Here is a 22,570-nt window from a genome sequence, read left to right on the forward strand (position 1 = left end):
CCTCTCCCCCAGCCTCCAAACTCCTCTTTTCCTCTATGGGGCTCTCTGCCTTCAACTTTGCCCAAACAGGGGCTTCCATGGGTGGTGTCAAGTCCAGGAGATCAGGACCACATAAGCAGCCCCTGGGGGACGAAGTCTTCCTTCTGCCCAGGCATGTGGGGTGGCCAATCCCCAACTTCAGCTCCCATTGGCAGCCAAACTATAAGCTCCTTAAGGTACCCAAGGTTTGTGTCTCTGGTCTCACAGTCAAGTTCCAGGAGGCCTGGGCTCACGGGGAAGAAGTGGCAATATAAGAGCTGTTTCCCATTTTCTTTGGCCCCCGCAGGGCCATGGTAGGAACTTCTGACTGGAGAAGAGAGTCGAGGGGCAGATGAGTTTGGCCTGAGAGAGGCATGTGCTTCCTTTGGCCTTGGCTGTCTTGGCTGGCAGCTTTAGAAACCCACAGAAGAAACAAGAGGAGGGTGAAGCCCAAGCAGCTGGCCTGGGGGCCTGCTGGTTTCCTAGTAGGTAAGGGCAGAGGACTCCTGGCCCAATAGGCAGGCAGCAGCTCTGGTCCCCAAGCCCAGTATGGGGACTGGGGATGTTCCTTCCGGTGTCCTTTGCTCTCCTCCGCCCTGCCTGCAGGCCTGTGGGCCCCGCCCCACCTGTGCCTAGGGGAACACGGGGGCCAATGATGTGCTGCAGGTCATGCTGTCCTTGCCTGGAAGCCGGCGATCGTTGAACGTGTGCATGTTGATGACGGCGTCAGTCTTGACCATCATGGGAGGCTGCGGCTTGTGCTTGACCCGACGCTGGCAGGTAAGGGAGAAGCGGATCTCGTCGGCCATGGTACTGCAGAAGGAACGCTGGGGTGGGGGTACGGGGTGGGAGGGCAAGGGGCACATGAGTGAGGCCCGACCCTGCAACTCCAGCCAACTTCCCCCCTTCCTCCCAGAGCCTTGCTAAAGCTACCGGGTCTCCCTCACACATTTACCCCACCTGCCTCCTGCCCCCTGTAAGGTGATTATTTTGAGTAGCAGCCTACAAAGCATCACGTCCTTGTCTGGAGTCTAAGGTGTATCATCTTAGCCCCGTTTTACGGATGAGCCAACTGTGGCTCTGACTGGCATGCGCATCCATGTTTGAGGAATGTACCCGCCTGACTTTTCTCCACTAGCTTCTGAAGCAGGAACCAGCCAGTTTCATCCCTATGAGCCCAGCCCCCAGCTTTAGGCCTGGCTCAGAGTCAGGGCTTAAGAAACATTTGATGAATATATGGGTAACTTTGCTGGAAGGGCTTCCAACTGAGGGGAGGGGTCACCGCGCTCCCACTCAGGGAAGTTCAGTACATATTTCTCTCCTGTAGGGCTGTGGGTGGCAGCGGCCTCTTCTGGCCTGGGTCCCTGTGGACATCCAAGAGGGATAGCTCAAGTTGCAGCACTGCCCACAGGTATCTGATGACAGTGGCTCCTATGAGACCAGCTGCCAGAGGTTGTCCTGCAGCTTGTCGAGAAGGCAGTGGGGCTGGGAGGTCCGGGCATCAGCACTGAGACAGTTTGTAGGTAGGCTGTGTGGTGAAGGGGAAGGGGGACCTGGCTTTGGATTCTGTCCCTGCCTCTTACCAGCTGTGTGACCTTGCCAAGTGTCCCCTTGCTTCCCTACTAAATGCAGACATCGTCCCTCCTCACCTCCCTTTCTTGCTTCTGAGACTATTTACTGAGACCCACTCTGTGCCAAGCACTGTTCCAGGTGTTAGGCACACAGCAGTGAAAAAGACAGATTAGGTCCTAGCCCATGGTCTAGGAGCCCACGGTCTAATGATGGGACAGAAATAGATAATAAACTTGTGAACAAATAATTTCAGAGAGGGATAACTATTATTAAGAGAATAAAGCAGTGAAATGGGATAGAGTGGGGTGGGGAGGGGGGATAGGTGGGGAAGACTACTTGAGCTTCAGCTGAATGACCAAAAGACTCTAAGAATATGGAGCTCTGGGGGAAGAGCATTTCAGGTAGATGGAACAGCATGTGCAAAGGCCCTGAGGCAGAAATGTGCTTGGTTAAGGACTAAAAATATGGCCAGTGTGTATGGAGCAGAGCAAGTGAGGGGGGAGGGTGGGAAGGAGGAGGTTGGAGACGTGGGCAAGGACCAGATCTCATAGGCTTTTCGGTGGAATTTGGAGCTCATTCCAATTGTAATGTAATTCTAATGTAACCCAAAGAATTTGATTGTTAGTTTTAGATGTATCATAAGTTTTTAAACCATTCCCTATTATTGGACATTTAGGTTTTTTCACATTATAGTTAACACTTCAACAAACAACCTTGTCAATAAAATTGCACATGTCCTTGGCCACTTCCATTGGGTGCATTTCTAAAAGTAGAAATTGGGGCTTCCCTGGTGGCGCAGTGGTTGAGAGTCCGCCTGCCGATGCAGGGGACACGGGTTCGTGCCCCGGTCCGGGAAGATCCCACATGCCGTGGAGCGGCTGGGCCCGTGAGCCATGGCCGCTGAGCCTGAGCGTCCGGAGCCTGTGCTCCGCAACGGGAGAGGCCACGACAGTGAGAGGCCCTCGTACCGCAAAAAAAAAAAAAAAAAAAAAGAAATTGGTCAAAAGCATGGCCACTTTTAAAGACTCTGGCCATACTACAAAGTTACCTTCCAGAAACTTACCCTCTTGGACTCCCCCCAGCAATATGGGAACATGTCCCTTTTCTTATACCCATGTGAACTTGAACACCGAGAATTATCTTTGCCCCTCCTCTTTGCTAACTCAAGCTTCCTGATTATAAAGGACTCCATTTAATTTTGGATGGATGTGTAAGTGCATCTTATACATATGACTTAACTGCAATCTCCTTCCACAGTTGCCCTGAATCCCTTTGAACTTCGCTGTGAGAGGAGCTTCCCCGCAGCCCAGTAGCCCTCAATCAAGGTGCACATTTGAATCATGCCGTACACTTTAAGAAGCCTATTCCAGGCTCTACCACAGGCCAATTAAAACACAGTCTCTGGGAGTGAGGCCAGGGGTATTAGCACTTAAAACACTTTCTCCCTGTGATTGCAATTTGCTACTGGGACCCAGAACCACTACCTAACCACAGTTGATGAATTAATCAGACAGGTTGAACCTAGCAAGCTTGGGCCGGCCCTCCTATCTCTTTATTAATTTATTTACTTTGGTTAAACTTTTGATTATGGGAATTTCCAAATATATGCAGAAGTGGAGAGAAGAGTATAATGAACCCCCTATGTAAGCATCACGAAGCTTTGACAATTACCCTGGAGGGGTTTATGCAAGGGAATGACACGGTTTGAATTAAGTTTTAAACAGGGCACTGGCTGCTGTATGGAGAGCAGCTGATCGAGAGGAAAAGTGGAGGCAGGAAGGCCAGACTGGAGGCTGGTGCATGATCCAGCTGGACAGGATGGGTGTGGCCTGGTGTGGAGCTACACTGAGGGGAAAACATGCCCGGAGTCAGTGCAGAGGTGGGGCTGGCAGGGCTTCCTGGTGGACTGGATTCAGAGTGGGCTACGGTGGGGATGGGATCAGACACCACCTTGCACCTGGCACATAGGGGGTTAGAAACCAGCGCAGACCCTGTTCCGTCTCTTTCCCTTCCCCGCGCAGGCCCCAGCTCCTGGGGGCTTACCTGCTCTCGCTCTGCTGTCTTGCGGAGCTTGTATACAAACTCGCCCACAGCCACCAGCACAGACAGGACCAGCCCAGCGGCCAGGACGATGAAGATGCCCCCAATCTTCTGGATGCCCAGGGCACTGGCCTCTTTGTTTTCCTCCTCGGGACACCCGCTGCCCCGCCACCACTTCTCCTTCAGGACGTGCAGCTTGTCCTCCTCCTGCAGCTGCAGGATGGCGATGGTGATCTTGTCCCGGTATGGGGAGCCTGAGTGGGGGAGAGAGGAACCTGGCTGTCAGCAGCCTTCAGTCCATCTGTGCGCCCCTGTCAGTACCCTGGTGGGTACCAGACACCATCACTGGGCCTCTCAGTAAGCTCATCCAAAGGGGGACCCTAGTGCCAGGAGGCCCCTCTTGAAATCCACCTATGGTATCTGGGTGGAAGGGTCCTGATTTGGGGCGGAGAGTCTTGCCTACGAATCCCTGTCTCCATAGGCCTGCAGAGCATCTGGGCGGCATCAGCAGGGGTGAGGTCAGGGAGAGGAGGCATGACCTCTGAATTGACCCCCCACCTTTGTGCCTGCCCAGGTCTCCTCTGCTCAGGCCAGGGCTGACCTCGCAAGGCTTGTGGCTCTACCTTTCTGCTTCTGGGCTGAGGATATGCTGCCTTTTAAGGCTCAGTGGGGTGACCTGGGAGAGGGAGCAGGGGGCCATGTGTGCGCATGAGTGGACGTGGCGGTTTCGCTCACCCTTTGTCACCCGCTACCCTCCCGCCTGCAGCCCTATGCTCACCCATGGGCGTGCCAATGCCATAGCCCTTGGAGTCGATGAGGCCCCCGATCTGGGTGAGGTTGCAGTTCCTCTGGGTGATGTACTCGATGGTGGTGGACTCCATGAGCAGCGCATAGTCGGCTGTCAGCGCCCGCTGGACGCCCTCCTCGTTGTTCTTCACCAGTGCCGAGGGCTTACTGCTCATGAAGGCCCACATCTTCTCGAAAGTGGAGATCTTGGATTTCTGGGCCGTGGGGAGGGATGAGGGGTGGTGATGCACACACAGTTACTGAGCACACAGGGATCAAGCACAGCTCACCCCTTAGCAGGGCCCGGGTCACTGAACTCTGTGCACAGTCCTCAGAGCGAGGGAGTGCGACCCACTGCTCAGATGTGGAAACTGAGGGCCTGGGCGGATAGGTCCTCAAACACACAGCTGCTGAGTCATAGACCTGAGTCGAGCCAACCTACCCGAAAACACTTGGCTCTTTGCCACGGCACAAGTATTTTTCAGGATGTTCTTTTAAAAATTAATTTTCTCTCTCTAAGATTTATTGAACAATTAAACATGTGCAGGTCCTGTTCTAAGTGCTTTGCCTGTATTAACTCACTGATTCTTCCCAGCAATCATAGGGGGCAGGTACTGTCATTAGCCCCATTTTACAGATGAGAAAATTGAGTTTAGCTGTGCCTCAATTTGCCTAATTTACTCAGACACAAAGTGGCAAAACCAGGCTTCTAACCCAGGCCATCTGGCTCCAGAGCCCATGCTCCTAACCATAGAGCTGCACTGCCTCGCAGAAACCACTCTGAGGGTGGGGGGAGGGGCAGGGGCTGATGAGGGTAAAGCTCGGTGGATTCTGGGCCTCCCACTCCCACTTCAAGCAGGTCGCTCTATGTACCATGCCCCAGGGGAAGATTTGTCTGAGGCAAGTGCTCCTGTCTGTTCTCCTTCAAAACAGTAAAAGAGAAGCAGGGGGCTTCCCTGGTGGCGCAGTGGTTGAGAGTCCGCCTGCCGATGCAGGGGACGTGGGTTCGTGCCCCGGTCTGGGAAGATCCCACATGCCGCGGAGCGGCTGGGCCCGTGAGCCATGGCCGCTGAGCCTGCGCGTCCGGAGCCTGTGCTCCGCAACGGGAGAGGCCACGACAGTGAGAGGCCTGCGTACCCCAAAAAAAAAAAAAAAAAAAAAAGAGAAGCAGGGTGAGAATTGCAGAGAGGGGAGAAGAGTGGGGGCAGTCAGAGCAGGTGGTCCACAGACCCCCTCAGCCTCTTGTTCCAGAGCATCCCGGGCAGGATGCTGCTCCATGAATACGGAACCAGCATCCCTAAGGTCAGGCCTGGTGGGTGGGCTGCTGTGCGTGCCCCGTCTGGCTGGGGAGACTCAGAGAGGGCCTGGGGCCAGGAGAGGGGGCCAAGGTTCCATGTTTCTTGCTGCCTGAGGAGACTGGGCAGACCTGGGTGCATGCACTCATGAGATTTCTTGGGAAATTAGTGCCTGCTGGCTGCCTGCTCCCAGCAGGGATCAGCCTTGCCTCTGCCGATCCCAGGGGAGTCGGCGGCTCTGCAGGCCTCATTGTCCCTGGCTCTTTCCAAGTCTGGCTGTGCCTGTTTGTGATGTCAGCCTGTCTGACTGGCACCCGGCCCAGCTCCAGCGTGCGTGATGGCATGGGTGCGCTCAAACAGGCTGGCGCGGGGCTGCAGGCGGGGGGAGAAGCTGTGACTGCCAGGAGTGGCGGGGGGAGGGGGCTGGGAGGAAAGTGGACCTTCTCCTCTCCAGGTGTTTCCTAGCGCTTAAGGGCTGTCCCCTCCAAGACTGGCTCCTGGAGACCCAATCACGCCTTGGGGAGGAGGGAGCCCTGGAGAAGCAGGCAGCACCCCACTAGAGATTCCACCTGAGCCCCGAATCTCTTGAGTGCCAGGGATGCCTCCTCTGGGCACGGGGCCTGAGGGAGCCTTCATAGACGAGCAGCCACTCCCCTCCTGCAAATTTATCTGCCCCAAAGCTGAAGGCCTGGAAGGGCTCAGATGCCCAGAGCCCTCAGTGGGTTCCATCGGAGCAGCAAGCTGGCTGCCGCCCGCTCCTGCCGTCCTCAGCCTGTCCCACTATCAGCTATTCCTGCTCCCCGGCTATTCCATCCTCCCATGGCTCCCAGATGCTCCTCCCCTCCCCACTTAGCTACTCTTGCCCTTAAGAACATTCCCGATGTCCAGCTCTTCCGACTCTCCAGACATTTCTTATTTTCTAGATCATTTCTGATATCCAGACTGCCTTCTCCAGTTTCTCCCTTGGGCCCATTCTCACTCTGCTACTTTTCCCGCCCTGATTCTCTACAGTCGGAAGCTTTGAACTGGCTCCAATGATCCCCATCCCTGGGATTCATGCCCTGGCGTGATCCCTTACCCTTGCGTGTGGGCTGGGCTCAGTGACTTGCTTTTAACCCCCCCTCCCCAGGAGTGATAGGATGTCATGCCTGAGATTGGTTTACAAGAGACTGTGACTTCTGTCTTGCTTCTGCTCTCTCTGGCTCCTCTGGCTTGCTGCTCTGATGGAAGTTGGCTGCCATGCTGTGAGCTGCCCCATGGAGAGGCCCACATAGCAAGGAACAGAGGGCAGCCTCCAGCCCACAGTCAGTGGAGATGGAAACCCTCTGCCCAACAGCCCAGGGGGAACTGAATGCTGCCAACCACCACGTGAGCGAGCTTAGAAGTGGACACTGGAGATGACCACAGTGTTAGCCAGTACCCTGATCCCAGCCTGTGAGAGGCCCTGCACAGAGGACCCAGCTATGCCAAGCTGATTCCTGACCCACAGACTGTGAGGTCATAATGTTGTTGTTTTAAGACACTAAGTTTGGAGTAATTTGTTATGCAGCTATAGGTAACTGATACACTCTCTTACACACATACTGACGCAAGCTACTTTTATTCCCAAGATCATTGCTTTTTCAGATGATCAGTTCCAACTCTTCTAATCAGGTTATCCAAGTCCAATCATCACTGCTTGGCAGGGACACATGGCCTCAGACACTCTGCTCTCTTGGTTATTGTAACTAAATACTATTCTCCAATCAGTGATTTCAGCACCTCAGCTCCTTTTCCATCTCAGTCTCTCCTGCTTTCCAAGTTCTCCTTCTTCTACTAGAGGTGGGAATTAGGAGTGCATGAGGCCATCAGGGCTCCTTTTACACCTCCTAAGGCATGCATGCATTCATCCATCTATCCAGCCATCCATCTACCTATCCATCCACCCACCCATCCTCTCATTCATCATGTTCATGTTCTCACCCATTCACTCACACACTATCTACACACTAATTCATTCAACTAACTATCCAACTATCCACCCAGCCTTTTACTTATCCATCCATCCATCCATCCATCCATCCACCCTTACACCTCACCCACCTTACCCACTCATTCTCTGACACAACCAGCCATCAGTAACTTGAAAATGAACCACACAGGGAGCCCTGTCCCACTCCTTCTGTCTCAGAAGAGGATGAGAACGTCTCCTCTTTCTGCAAACGCCTCCCTGCATCCTCTCCCTAACACCCCATTCCTTCTATACATAGGCATGCCTGACATCAAAATATATGCTCTTCCCAGTAACACCCCATCATAAATGGAGATAGAAATTTCCAATGGAGGCTGGCGAGGGAGAGGCTGGTATTGAGGCTGATGGGCTTTGAGGAGAGACACGTGAAAGCCTGAAGCAGGTGAAGGAATGGAATGGGGAAGATGGGTAAAAACACCAGAAAGCTTGGGCCAGTTAAGATGAAAAGTGACGATAAGGCAGGAAGCTGGCTGTGATGCTGATTTCAAGAGGTTCTGCTATCCCAGCTCCAGTGTCAACTAATTCATTACCTTCATCACCTTTAGGCAGATGAGTCTGAAATCTTCTTCCCTAGAAAGGCCACCCCCTGTGTTTGTCTCATATCTTGGGATCCCCATTTTCAACAAAACCCACTGATTCCCCTTAGGTTCTGTCTTTGAGTGATTCTGTGATTCTGAGAACATCCCTGAAAAGCTTCCCTGTGCACCTCTGAGGCAGGGAGGGATACAGCCAGGGCCCCTCCTGGAATCTCAGTCCCCTCTCCTATCTTCCTGGGCCTGGTCACAAGATGCCTGAGTTCCGTCACTGGCCTGAGTTAGTTACCACCCCAGGGAATGGAGTCTCACGTACCTACGACTCCGATGCCATCCTCCCTGTCCCAGCTCCAGTGGGAACCTTAATAAGCATTGCTTCAGGGCCAGTCACCCAAATCAATTAATGGAATCGCTTGGAGCAGCCGATACAGGGCGACATGCCAGGACGGAGAGGATTTTTTTATCAGTGAATTTGGCAAGAAAGTAAGTTTCAGACTCACGACTTTCAATTCTAGCCTCCTCAAAGAAGTAAATTGATTTCTCCCAACTGAAGATATTTAATCTTGAGAATTTAACATTTCTGCACAAGAAAATGTATATAGGTATATATATATATGTATAAAAATATATATCAATTCCAAAGAGAGCTGAATCTCAGGGAATGTGTGTGGGGAGGCAATGTGATTCCATGCGAGACCTTGAGTATTTTCCATACTGGAAAAGAGACCTTTTTCCAGATTAACTGGCTTTCTTATCCCTGGATGTGGAGTCTTTGGCCTTATTGGATCCACGTACCCGAGCAGTTAATCATGTCTCTTGGGTTATTTTCATGGGGACCAGGAGGCTCCCTGCCTCTGCCCACCTCGCCAGGGCAGACTTGCTGACCCTCTGGCCCAGCAGCTGCCTCTGTTCTCTGCATGTGCCCCTGAGGCTTGCCTGTGCGGGGGCTGCAGGCTGGCCCCTGCAGGGAGAGTTAGGAGGTGAGGGCTGCAGGCTGACCCTTGCAGTGGGGGGAGTCAGGAGGCGAGGGCTACAGGCTGGAGATGGAGGTGGTGGGAGGGGTTGGCTCCACTGCATGGACTCTGGTGTCACACCTAGCTGGGTTCAAATGCCAGCTCCTTCTGTGACCACAGGCAAGTGATGTCACATCTCTGAGCCTCACTTTCCACATGTGTAAAATGGGAATCAACTTAGCACAGAGCCAGGTTCCAGGTTCCACAGAGCCAGGAAGTGCCTGATAAGTGGCTAGCGTCATTCTCTGTCTTTAAGCCTCCTTTATTCTCTTTAAGGCTCAGTTTTCTCATCTAGAAATTGGGGATAATAATTTCTAGAATGCAGAGTTTCTATGGAAACTAAATGACATAGTACTCAGTGGCAGAAAATTTCAGTGCCGAGACGGGCCAGGTAGAGTACTGTAAATAAGTAAAGGCCGCTGAGTGGAGTTCTGATAAGCTGGAGACGGCCGCCGCCTCTTGGCACCTGACAATCTCTCTTCAGGAGAGCCAGCTCAGTGATGCCCCTTCATCTTTCACATTTTTGAGAAGCTGGATATGTGAATTTTTTAAATGCAAAAATCTCCCCATTTTAAAATGCTGGCCACTAATTAAAAATATATAAGAGGGCTTCCCTGGTGGCGCAGTGGTTGATTGTCCGCCTACCGATGCAGGGGACACGGGTTTGTGCCCCGGTCCGGGAAGATCCCACATGCGCGGAGCGGCTGGGCCTGTGAGCCATGGCCGCTGAGCCTGCGCGTCCGGAGCCTGTGCTCCGCGAGGGGAGAGGCCACAGCAGTGAGAGGCCCGCATACCACACACACACACACACACAAAAAATGTATATATACATATATATATATATATATGAAATGTGCTGCCCCCAAAATCGTATCTGTGAGCTAAACAGCGCTGTATATCACCAAGAATAAACAATAAAAATAGTTAACATTTATTGTATGCATACTCTGTGTCAGGTATGGTTCTAAGTTTTCTATATAAATTATCCCATTTAATCATCTCAATAATCACCTCTACAAGGTGTGTGTGTGTGTGTGTGTGTGTGTGTGTGTGTGTGTGTGTACTATTATTATACCCATTTCATAGGTGAGAAAACCGAGGCACAGAGAGGTCATCAGTAACTGAGTCGTTTTCAATAACTTCCCATCATCCCCAGGCCTCCCCTGCCCCTTTTGCTGCCTTCTGCCTGCCTGCTCTGGGTCTCTTCTATTCTGAGGACCTCTGGGCTCCCCCTGAAGTGTTTAGCTCTGTGCAGAGGTAGACAGCCATCCTGTGATAGAGTCACCAATGTCCTCCACAAAGCCCCCAGGCCCAATCTGGAGGGACCTGGAAGAAGAGAGGTTCTCCAGGTGTCCACTGGCTGGAGCTTCTCCATGGGACTCCAGTTAAACCCTTGCATCAGGAGGGGACTACATAGCAAAAGGAGAAAAGGGGCCAGCCAACTTGCCCATCTTCTGGGTCAGCCAAACAGAGGGGCATCCAGAGGAGAAAGCCTTTGCCTTAAATGTACTGTGTGCCTAGCACTGGCCTAACCACTGTGTATACAGTGGCTGATTGAATCTCCTTGCTAATTGCTGCATGGTGGGAATCAGTATCCATGTCATCCAGGTGAGCAAATTGAGGCTCAGAGAAGTGAAGTGACTTATCCAAGGTCACCCAGCACAGACAATAGCCAAGACTCAAGTCCCGGTCTGTCTGACTCTGAGACTGATGTGACTTGACTGCGCCAGGCTGCACCACAATGAATTCTGCCTGGTCACTGCATTTCTGTCCTCCTGTCCTGCTTCTGCTTGAAAGCAGGGCTAAGGCTGTATCAGAGAGGCCAGCAGACAGGTCAGGAGAAACTGGGAGCTGAGCTTGGGAGCACCCTCCTGAGCCTTCCAGCCCAGGGAAGAGTCTGCCGAGCAGCTGGAAGGTAGGGAGATGGACTGGATGGCCTCTCCAGGCACCTTCCAGGCTCAGTTGCTAAGATGGGGCAAAGCTGTGCAAGGGGTGGGGCTTGACGGTGCCAGGGACCTGGGGAGCCTGGAACTCTTGGTCCCCAGCTCTATCTCTTTCCTAAGTGGCTGTCACTCACACACAGTCCCTCCCACGTGTGATGTGTCTCTCCCACTGCAACACCAAAGAGGGCTAAATCCTTGGAGAAGCTGTCTTCTGACATCCTCTGCCTTCAAAGTTGCCCAGCCCTCCCCTCCAAGAACACACTTTCCCAACATCCTCCTTTACATTTTGCCTACATATTTTTATAGCCAAACAACACTTTCAAAGGCCTCCTTTTTCTTCTCCTAATTAATTTTTATCTTCCAAGACGGAGGGAGGACAACACAGGAGACATTGTTTGTGATGTTTGCTGCTCCCTGACAACTCTTCAAATGAAATTTCCTCTGGAATGATGGGCTGCCACTAGCCACGCGTCTCCCAGGCTACAGGGTGGTGGAGCGAGGGATCTGGAGCCCCCCGAGAGACTGGCGTCTCACTTCCTGCTGTTGTCATCTTTGGATGGGAATGGGCTCTCTCCCTCGAGTGCTACTCTCAGCCAGGGGGGCTTTTTAAGACAGTTTGTAGCTTAACCAGGAAACATGCTAACTGCAGAAATGAAGTTCATTTGCCCTGTGCTCTGGAACCTTCAGGAGTGCTACCTGCTGGGTTCCTGTCCTCAGCATGGTCTCCTGTATTTGCTTTACTTGGCCTCTGCTGTCTTTTAATTCCATCCTTTAATTCGACAACGGCATCCACTCAACGTGATTATTTAAGCAACTAGGATGTGCCAGGATGGTTCTAGGCTGGGGATACGGCTTCACTCTTCCCCAAGGAACTCCTGGACTGTGCCTGGCTCCTTAGAGAAACAATATGGACACGGAGACAAAGAGCACAGGCATTAGAGCCAGACTACTTGGATTCCAATCCCAGCGCTGCATTTCATCAGCTGTGTGACGCGTTAGGCAAGAAGTATGAACTCGGGTTACTTTCTGAGCCTTCCTTTCATCATGTGTTAGAGGAGATAATAATAGTCTCAACCTTCTAGGGATGTTATGAGGATGATAGGAGTGAATACAGGTAAAGTACTTGGAACGTTGCCTGGCACACAGTAAGTGCTCAATAAATGTTACTATTATTTTGACTTTGCTAATGTTTCCTAGACCTCCAATGGCAACCTCTGGAGCTGATTCCTGTTCAACCCTAGTGCCGGTCTTGCCGGATACACTCACTGGTGGGAGGGAGGACCGCCCCTCCAGGAGAAGACCCTGGAGCGGCTGCGGGAGAGGGCAGTGTGTGTGCAAACAAAGTATCTGACTGTACATCCGGCTCCATTGATCCTTGATCTGCTGTTTGATCACCCGCAACTCACCCAGCCCCTCTGGACCTCTGTTTCTCTAGGTTAAACTCAGGTTTCCTTCCAGCTCTAACTTGAAAGCGACCATAAGGAGGCTACCCCCAGGCCCAGTGCGGGGGGGGGGATGGGGGAGGGCTTGAGGAGGGAGGTATGACTAAGGAGGGTGGGCTGGGGGTGGGGCAGGGAGGAAGTAAGTTTGTCCAGGGACCTTCTAGGAGGGTCTTTTCTTCTAGCTCATCATCCGAAGTGGGGATAATGCATCCACACTCAGGTTCCTCTCTGCCTACATAACAGTCCCACTGCTGCTGCCGATGGAAGGGGGCCTAGGCAAGAGGGCTTTCATTTGAACTAAAGCAGGAGACAAGGTGGCCAGAGAGCAAGCGGAATTCATTGGTGATCAGGAGGGCAAGGAAGGGGAGTTGGTTCTGCAGGGGGATGTGGAGTTGCTGTTTCTGGCCAAAGGCCCTTGAGAGCCTGGGCCCTAAAGCCCCAGCATCCCAGCTGGGTGGCAGCATCTGTGTCCCTCCCCTGCCCTCCTCACTGCACCATTGGCAGGGAAGGTGGGTGAGGGTGGCGCGGGCTGAGGGAGGTGCTGCTTGATGCCGAGGACAGCAGCTCGGTGGGGAGCAGGGACCAGGCTCTTGGAAGCCAATCTGAGCATCTTAGCATGGAGGGAGGCAAGGGCATCCAATCAGTGGCAATGAGCCTGCACTGGGCTTATTTATGCTGCTTCCCTTTGATTGGGAGCCCTGCTTAGAGACGGGCTCATCTGTAATGCATGAGGGATGCTCTGGCACAAAGGGCTGGGCCATAGCCTGCGGATAGGCAGAAGCAGGCACAGCACACACACACACACACACACACACACACACACGCGCGCGCGTGCGCGCGCCCATCCCCCCACTCACACTTATCTAAGCACACCTGTTGGGACATTTAAGCAGACACGTGTGCACTCTCCACCTACATATCCATGTAGACACTGGCACACACCTGTAAACAATCATAGGCACATATCCACATGCCCAGATCACAGAGACACATGCACACATATGCTGGTCAGTACATATATGCAGACACACGTGTCCAAGCATAAAGACACACAAGCACCCAGAGAGGCTGGCTCTTGTGCATGGGCACACGTGTGCACACGTACACACGTGAATGTGCCTTCACACATCATATACCGCTACACGCGCACGTGAAGGCATTCACATACTCACATACTTGCTCACCCTCGTGAACACACACACCGGGTCCCAGAGAGCCCCTAGCGTGCTTAGGACAATGCTTTATCTTCCCCACACTCTCAGTACATGGTGGTGACCTTGTAGGAAGACCGAGTTTGCCAGAGGCAACATCCCGGAGGGGAGTCTGTTTCCTCCCTCTTTGCTCTTCACTAAGCAGCTGCTTCTACCCTTAAGAAGAGGCACAGGGGAGGCCGGGGTCGGGGGTAGCGCTACTGGGGCTCCATGCCCAGGAGGTAGAAGCCTTTCCCACCCAACCCCTTCTTTCTGTCCTTACTCAGGCCCCACTGGAGGCTCAGTCTATCACTCAGAGGCTTAGCCTGGAAGGAGGCAAGGGCTGGGGGATGGGGAACCAGGGCCCGGAGGAAAGCAAAACCCCCCAGGCTTTCAGACGGATTGACGGCAATTGGCTACTAAACACATACATGAATGAATGGACCCATAGCCACAGAATGCCCAGATCCTGACCATTTCTGAGAAATCATTACAGCAGTGGTCCTCAAAGGGTGGGCCCTGGACCAGCAGTCTCAGCCTCACCTGGGAACTCATTAGAAATGCACATTCTCAGGCCCCCCCAGGACCTACTGAATCAGTAACTTCAGGGGTGGGGCCCAGCAATCTGGGGGCTCCCCAAGCCTGCCGGGTGATTTGGACACACACTCAAGGCTGAGAACCGTGGCTCAGAACATGGGCTTTGGAGAAAGGCAGGCCTGGGCCAGCCTCGCGCTCCTTCAGCCGTGAGTCCTTGGACAACCCGCTTAATGCTCCAAGCCTTAGTCTCCACACGTGTAAAGTGGAAACAATTGCAGTACCTACTTCACGGGATTTGTCTCGAAGATTAAATGAGACCAAGCATGGAGCACCTGGCCCACTGTGAGCTCTCAGTGGTGGTAGCTATAATTATTATTACTTTAATTTCCAGAAGAACATTTACAGCTATCGGTGGTCAGGGTCATTCAGTTTCCTAAACCCTCAGCTACTCTAGTAGAAGGTGAAAAAACAGTAAGGAACTAAGCCAACGCTTTACAAAACAGGAGGATGCAGCAAAGTCATGGCCAGATCCCCATGAGAGCAATAACCTGAGCAGCTGACAGGGGCTTTACATGGACACCAGCATTCCACGAGTGTAATATGCTAAGGAATGCTTGTAAATGCTTGTTCAAGTTTTAAGCCTCCTTCCTTCCCTGGAGGATGTTCCCCCTGCTGCTCTCTCAGTGGTGGAGAGCTCACCCCAAGCCCAGGCCAGCCTCTTGGAAGTGGAGGCTGCTGAGAGGCAAAGCCAAGGGCAGGGAGCCCCCTGGCCCCAGGGCCTGTTTGTGTGTCTGGGCCATGCTTCTCCTTCCCCCTTTTCCAGCCTCTTCTCTCCACCGGTCCTCCTCTGATGATTTAAGGAAACACGGCATATTCATGCTGCTTGTCCCAGCTATGGAAACGTCTAGGATTTGTGCTGGGACCAGCCCAGATGGCCACATCACTACAGCTCCTCAAAGTCAACTGGTCCCAAACAGGGATGGGCGGAGCCCAGGGGATTTCTGGTCCTTTGGCTCTGTGTGGTTAGGGAAGGATAGTGAAGGAAGGGAGAAGGTCTCACCTTGAAGAAGGTCATGGTGGCCCCGTCCTTGACAGCCCCATACTCGATTTTGGTTTGCTTGGCCAGGTCATCGGCAGAGTCGATGGGCGATTCCATGCGCTCCACGGTCAGAAAGGCAGCCAGGTTGGCCGTATAGGAGGAGATGATGATCAGCGTGAAGAACCACCAGATGCCACCGATGATGCGCGTGGACAGGGCTTTGGGCATCAGTTCAGACCCTGGGAGGAGGGAGGAGGAGACTGGTGGTCCCTGGCAATGCTCAGACCAGGGTTGCTCTGGTCCTCTGGGACACGGACTCCACTGACAGCCTAGTAACAGCGGAGACCTCTTCCCTAGACCAGTGGTTCTCAAAGTGTAGTTCCTGGACCGTCAGCATCACCTGGGAACTTGTTAGAAATGCACATCCTCAGGCCCCACCCCAGGACCTAATGAATCAGTAACTTAGTGGTGGGGCCCAACAATCTGGGCTTTGATAAGCCCTCCAGGTGATCCTGATGCAGGCTAAAATTTAAGAACCACTGCTCGAGAAAAACACACACATGCATAACATTTCCCAGGCTTGTCAGACCCTCTGATGCCTATCTGTGAACCACCTGTGTGGTCCCAGGTTCTGAACACCTGGAAGTCTTGCGTGAATCCTGCTCTTAGCTCTTAGTTCTCTGTGTGATCACGTGCCAGACAACTTCCCTCTCTGGGACTCTGTAAAGCATCGTCCTTCCTCTGTCCCAGCCTCATGCAAATACCACCATGCTGCTGTAATGATACAACTTGAGGAGGAACTGTGTTGGAAATACAAGTGGTATACAAATATAAGATTGCTATAGGATGCTTTGCAGGAGGAGAAAAATCAACATTTTTTGAAGCTCTTCGCCGAAATAGATCACTCCTCCTCCCCGACCTTGGGTGCGAAGCATAATTTAGCTGAAACCTTCTAACCGAAGTAATTAACTAGGTGGCTTTCAAGAGATTTAAATAGCAAGTGACTCCTGAACTTTCCAGAATATTTGGCCCTGCCATCTGAAAAGCGTCTGCTTTGATATGGATGAATTTTTTCTCAAAGAAATCACTCAAGGGAGAGCTTTTCAAATACATAACTATTTTTCTCCCTCCTAATCAAAACCTTGTGGGGAATCCCTCAGGGGCCAGGGCTTTGAGTAGCAGCAGGAGGTGAAAGGGAAGCTATTACCGCATTGAGGGGCCTCCAGGTCCTTCCCAGCTGTCAGTGCACAGAGATGATGAGTGAAGAAGCAAGGTGAGGCTTCAGGACACTCATTAGTGGTGGGGACCGAAAGAGGCACTTCCCTCTAAAGCTGCCTGTCACTTCCCAGCTGCTGGAGACCACGCCCCTGCCTCCACCCCCAGCTTCATCTGCCTGGCCCTCCCCCAAGCAAGGGGCTAGAGTTGCCCCCAAAGGGAGAATGACTTATTTTACTTGTTTGCTTGGTGAGCTCTGCCAGGCTCTGTTAGGCCCCCGACCTGGCCTCTGTCGTGGCTGGGAGTTCGCTCAGGTCAGGGTCCTTCATTCAAGTGCCCAGCACAGGGCTTGGCATGTAGTGGGGACTCAGGAGACACTGAGGTAACATCAGTCATTCATTCCTTTGGCATTTGCTAGTATATACCTACTGAGGACCAGGGTTTGTGCTGGACCTAGAGGATACACACAGATGAGTGAGGGACAGAGACATTCTTTGCCCCTTGGATCTCCTTCCCTCCCTGGTGCCCTTGTTGCCCACTGTCCCTCTGTGGGTCCCTAACCCAGGCAGAGGTAATGAGCAGAGGCAATGAGCACTTGGCTCCTGGTCAGCAGGGCTTGGGGGTGGGGTTCTTCTGGGGGTCTTTCCTGGCTGGGGTTCCCTCCCCCTGTGCTTGCCCTCCAGCCCCTGGTGTTTCTGCGCTGTGCTCCTTGTAGGTGCTCTGCTTTCTGAGATATTTGAGCAAGTGCAGATCTTTCCAAAAGATACGCTACCAGCCAGGGGGAGGTGCAGCATCCCAACCTTCCCTCAAGAGGATGTAAGAAAAAATGGCGTCCTTCTGTGTTTACCAGCTCTGATGCACTGAGGCTAATGTCCCCACCTCAGACATGCCCTTTTCGACTACCAGGCTCCCCAGAGTCCAGTTCCCGCTACATTCTGAAGTTTTCATAATCCATCTCTGTCCTCCAGCCCCATGGCCACTACCCCGGCTCAGGTATCATCATCTCATTCCTGCAGTAGCCTCCCACCCAGCCTCCCTGCCTCCAGTCTCCCCTCATGCTCAGCCCAACTTTGCTCAGCCAGATTCTGTGGCGGTGAGGCCTTCGGTGGGGTTGGCCCCAGCAGACAAGTTGCTGTATGTCCATTGCAGCTGGAGCAGGAGGGGCTGGGGATGAGCCCTGCATGCCATGGGTGGGCGTGGCTTATATGCTTCAGCCTCAGACCGTGAGCCGGTCCAGCCACAGCAGTGATGGAGCTTGGGGACCTGGGAAAGGGCACACACCTGAGCATCCAGGTGTCTCCAACCTTCTGAGGGCTTGGCAGGTCTGAGGCTGCCCTGGAGGGTGGGGCTGGCTCTGCTGACACTGGAAAGGAGGCTGCCTGGGGAGGGCACACATACCTTGCTGCATCAAGGACCCCATTCCAAACCAGAAGCTGTTCAGCAGAGTGAAGTTATTTTCTACCACCTCGGAGCCAGGGTTGCAGGGGTGAGCATCATACCACTCATAAGGGCTGAACCTGCAGCAGAAAGAGGGGGGCAATGAGGCGAGGCTACGGGGAGACGGGAGGGAAGGAGTGTCCGAGCCACACAAGCCGGCGGTTTAGCAATCAGTGATATGCCACCAACTTTAGCATCAATTCCCTCACCGTTCTGCTGGGAAGGCAGGGAATGGGAAACCAGGGCCATTTTCCTTCTCATTCTTTATTGTTAGTGCCCTTTTCTGGTGATAAAAGTAATTCAGCAGTATCTCTTAGAATTAAAAGTGCACATGCCCTTCAACCTAGCACTTCTGCAACTCATTATCCATCCTACAAAAAACACTCCCACAGGAGCACAAAGAGAAGTGAGTGAGGGTGTTTATCAAAGCATTATTTGTAATAGCGAAAAACTGGAAACAACCTAAATGTCCTTCAATAGAGGAATGATTCACTAAACTCCGCCACAATCGTACTCTGAAACATCACGCAGCTGTTAGAAGAAATGCACCAACAGGGAAAGATCTTCAACACATATTGTTTTGTCTTTTACAGAAAGTAATAAAAATAAGAACAATATGATCACATCTGTATAAATAGATTCCTGAAGACATCGTTGCATACCTATTTATGTACCTTTGTATATAAATGCATATAGAGTCTGGAAGGATCCATATCTAAAAAAAATCACTGTTTACCTCGGGGTGGGGGGTTGTTAAAATGGCAGAAGAAATTTCATGGAAGCCTGTTCCTTTGTATGTATTACATGAATTTTGAAAAATGAGAACAGGCTTTTGAATTACTTGTATACTTTAAAAAACCTTAAAATGGAGAAATAGTAAAATACACTCTTCACAAAATAGTCAAACAGTACAGAATACAATGGGAAAGTGAAAGTACACCATGATCCCACCCTCTGGGGAAAACAATGTGTTATATATTTTTTTCAGATTTTTCCCTCTGAATATGCAAATACATGCATGACAGGAAAAAATGTTATTTACAACTCCCCACTGCCTTCTAAGGAAGAGAAGTCCTGATAACTGGAGGGATCTTTGTTTACTGTGTGAATTCCAGTTGAGGAATTGGACATGTAAGCTGGAGGAAGCTGGAACACTCTGGAGAGATTGAGAGAAAGTCCCCACCAGGCTGGAGTGGCTGCAGTGACTGGGGTGACTGGAGTGGCTGGTGTGGGGTCAGAGGCTGAGATGAGAGACCCGGAAGGAGAGACATGTCTGATAGAATTTTGTTTTGTTTTTTAAAGTGTGATGAGTTTTAAGTGTGATGTTGTGACTTTCCATCCCCCTTTTAAAAGCTTTAGTCAATTAAACATTGATCACCAATGCTCACATGAGAAGAATTTTGTTTTCACAAAGCAGGAAGATCCTCCAGATAGGAAATTGCAAAGTGAGCCTTCAAACCAAGATGGGGATTTTCAAAGTGAATGACCACGAACTGGTTAGAGGCTCTAAAAATCCACAAGAAAGAGACAGAGGATGAAGAGAGTAGAGATGAGAGACTGTTGTGAGAAGAGTTTTAGAGAAAGCCTTTGGAGAGCTGTGTGTTCAGGGGCCCCCTGCATTGAAGTCTAGGGAGAGCAGCTTCCACAGGGTGGCTGGGGGAGCTCGGGGGTGGCTCTGGAAGGAGTAGATGTGGTGGACACCACCTGGGAAGTCTGGAGGGCAGGGGTCGGGCTGATACGTGCTTCTTAGGTGAGGCAGGAGGGTGAGTCCTCGCTGCACGGCACCGGCCTGCAGGCCCAGACGTGACCAGGGCTAAGGACGTTTCCCTGGACCAGATGGGCCCATGTAGAAGAGAGATCCAGCCCAGATCCACCTTGACTCCTATCCGAGAAGGGCGATGGGACTCCAACAGGGAGAAGCCATGGAGCAGGGGCTGCTAGAGGACCAGGTGCTGAGCGGGGGAGTGGGCCGACCAAGGAGGCGCTACCAAAGGGGGCCTACATGGGGGCGAGGGGAGAAGTCTGATCTGTGAATGAGGGTAGAAATGTTGCGGACTATACCGGACTCAGCCTTCTAACTTTTGAGTTGAAACAGTGCGTTTGTGCTTTAGAGAGAGACCTAGGGTTTCTGAGCTCTGGAAGCAAGCCAAAAGTGACAGGTCCTGGCAGGGCTTTCACTGGGGCAAAGAAATTCACCTCTGAACGCACTGGAAGGTGGGTGAGAGACAAAGTAAAGATGATTTCTGATGAGCTCTCATGAGCCCTGCTTTTTTAATGTACACACACATGTACAAAGTATATATATGATATATGGGATAATCTTTTAACACAGACACAAAATCATATCATATATCTTGTCTTAGATCTTGGCTTTTCACTTAATAAGTCACCAGCCTCTTTCCAGATCAGTCCTTCCTGATCCCCTTTATTCTCTATAACTAATTAATAGGTGTTTCTTTAATACATTTCTTAAATTGAAGTATAGTTAATTTACAATGTGTTAGTTTCAGGTGTCTAGCATAGTGATTCAATTCCATATATGTTCTTTTTCAGATTCTTTTCTATTATAAGTTATGACAAGCTACTGAGTACGGTTCCCTGTACTATACAGCAGGTTCTTGTTGTTTACCTGTCTGATATACGCTAGTGTGTATGTGTTAACCCCAAACTCCTAATTTCTCTCTCCCCTCCACCTCCCCACCATCCCCTTTGGTAACCCTAAGTTTGTTTTCTATGTCTGTGAGTCTATTTATCTTCTGTAAATAAGGTCATTTGTATCATTTTTTTAGTCAATAGGTGTTTTTAACCATTCCTCTTTGACGGCACTTAGGCTGGCCCTATTTTCCACTGTGGTAAACTCTGCTGAAAGAAACATCCTTGGCCACACTTCCGTGGGTACCTAGGCCAAAGGGCAGCCTTGTCTAGGGCTTTGCTGAGAAGGCTTTCTAGATTTGGGGGAACTGGAAAGTGGGGCTCAGTGGTGACTTTCAACAGGATAAATTCCCAGAGGTGGAATTGCTTACCATGATAAAAATAACTGGTCTCAAATGGGCCTCTTGGTTACCAAGTACTGTTATAGTACCCCTCAAGAGGCCGACAATGCAGCAGGTGCCCACTTTACAGGTGGGGAGGTGGCTTGGAGCAGTCTAGGTGACTGCAATCTTGCGGTCAGTGGGTGGAAAGGCCCAGATTCGAACTCCAAGGCCACAGGAGGGAAGAGGATGGGATGGGCGCTGGAAGGTGCCACCAAAGTGAATGATGGATCTCGGATTTACGGCTTGTGGCTACAACGGGTTCTCTCAGTCTTGCAAGTAAGTTGGAGCTGGTAGAGGCTGACCTGGAGATACTCTGTGTCCCCTCAGGGGAGAAGTCTAAACATCGGCCCCTGGGTAGAAGGGCAGACAGAGCACTGATTGGCCGGGACCATCTCTTCCCTGGGACTCTCATCTGTACTGGATTTGGTCGGAATGTGACTCCTGGGGGCTGGGCTGGCGGTTCACCCCCGGCCCTGCCTCTGGGGTCCACTTAGGATTATCTCCTTGTCATGAGTGCCAACTGTCCTGCTCTCTGTGGTGAGAAGCATCCGCCCTCCCTTCCTTTTTTCTCACTGAGCATGAAGCAGAATATCCTGGTGGCAGAGAAATGCCTTGGTCAATGCCTGGACCCCTGATGCTAGACAGGCACAGGTCAGGCCAGTTTTTATGTGTGTGTGCTGTACGCGGGCCTCTCACTGTTGTGGCCTCTCCCGTTGCGGAGCACAGGCTCCGGACGCGCAGGCTCAGCGGCCATGGCTCAGGGGCCTAGCCGCTCCGCGGCATGTGGGATCTTCCCGGACCTGGGCACGAACCCGTGTCCCCTGCATCGGCAGGCGGACTCTCAACCACTGTACCACCAGGGAAGCCCCAGGCCAGTTTTTAGGATGGACAGCCCTGTGCCCTGCTGGAGCTGCCCGGAGGGGGCCTGGACACCTGCCCACCCTTCGCAGACCCCATCTCTTGGGCAGCTGTGTCCAGCTCTCCGGCAGACAGCAAGGAGTGGTCCAAAGGACACAGGCCACGTGGAGGCGAGGGGACAGAGGGCCACATCCACACTACAGATGTGCTGTGCTCGACCTCAACAGTATTGTAAAATATCAAATTAGTGGCTACTTATAAAAGCCATGAGGCTTCACGTGAAAATCTGAACCTCTCTCTAAGAATCATGAACCCCGCAGCACTGGTCTGTATTCCTGTTTAGCAGAGTCGGTTAGAGCTGAGTGGCAGTCACTCTTTTCTCCACGTGTGTGCTCAAGTTTGCCTCAGTTCCCACTACTCCCTGCCGCCTACCACCCAGCCTGCTTCACTCCCTCATGCTTCCTCTGTGTGCCACCCCTGATTTAAAGTCGGGCAAGTCTTGGTTTGAAGCCTAACACTCCACGGAAAGGCTTTCTGACTTTGGGCAAAGACTTAACCCCTGTGAGCCTCAGTTTCTGCTTTTGTAGAGTGGAGATAATCGTACCG

General features: G+C 51.9%; 1 protein-coding gene across 1 annotated transcript in view; it reads right to left on the reverse strand.

Moving 5' to 3' along the window:
• Window positions 1-650: 650 nt before the first annotated feature.
• The window catches only part of GRIK3 (glutamate ionotropic receptor kainate type subunit 3), a 231,828-nt gene continuing 209,908 nt past the window's right edge, over window positions 651-22,570 (reverse strand). Inside the window, exons 12-16 of the mRNA XM_065888235.1 lie at window positions 18,033-18,151; window positions 15,441-15,658; window positions 4,409-4,631; window positions 3,634-3,884; window positions 651-845 (exon numbers count right to left, since the gene is read on the reverse strand). Of these exons, the coding sequence (XP_065744307.1) occupies window positions 651-845; window positions 3,634-3,884; window positions 4,409-4,631; window positions 15,441-15,658; window positions 18,033-18,151 (1,006 nt within the window). The remainder of the gene's footprint in view (window positions 846-3,633; window positions 3,885-4,408; window positions 4,632-15,440; window positions 15,659-18,032; window positions 18,152-22,570) is intronic.

The sequence above is a fragment of the Phocoena phocoena genome, chromosome 1 (assembly GCF_963924675.1).
Source record: "Phocoena phocoena chromosome 1, mPhoPho1.1, whole genome shotgun sequence".
NCBI lineage: Eukaryota > Metazoa > Chordata > Mammalia > Artiodactyla > Phocoenidae > Phocoena > Phocoena phocoena.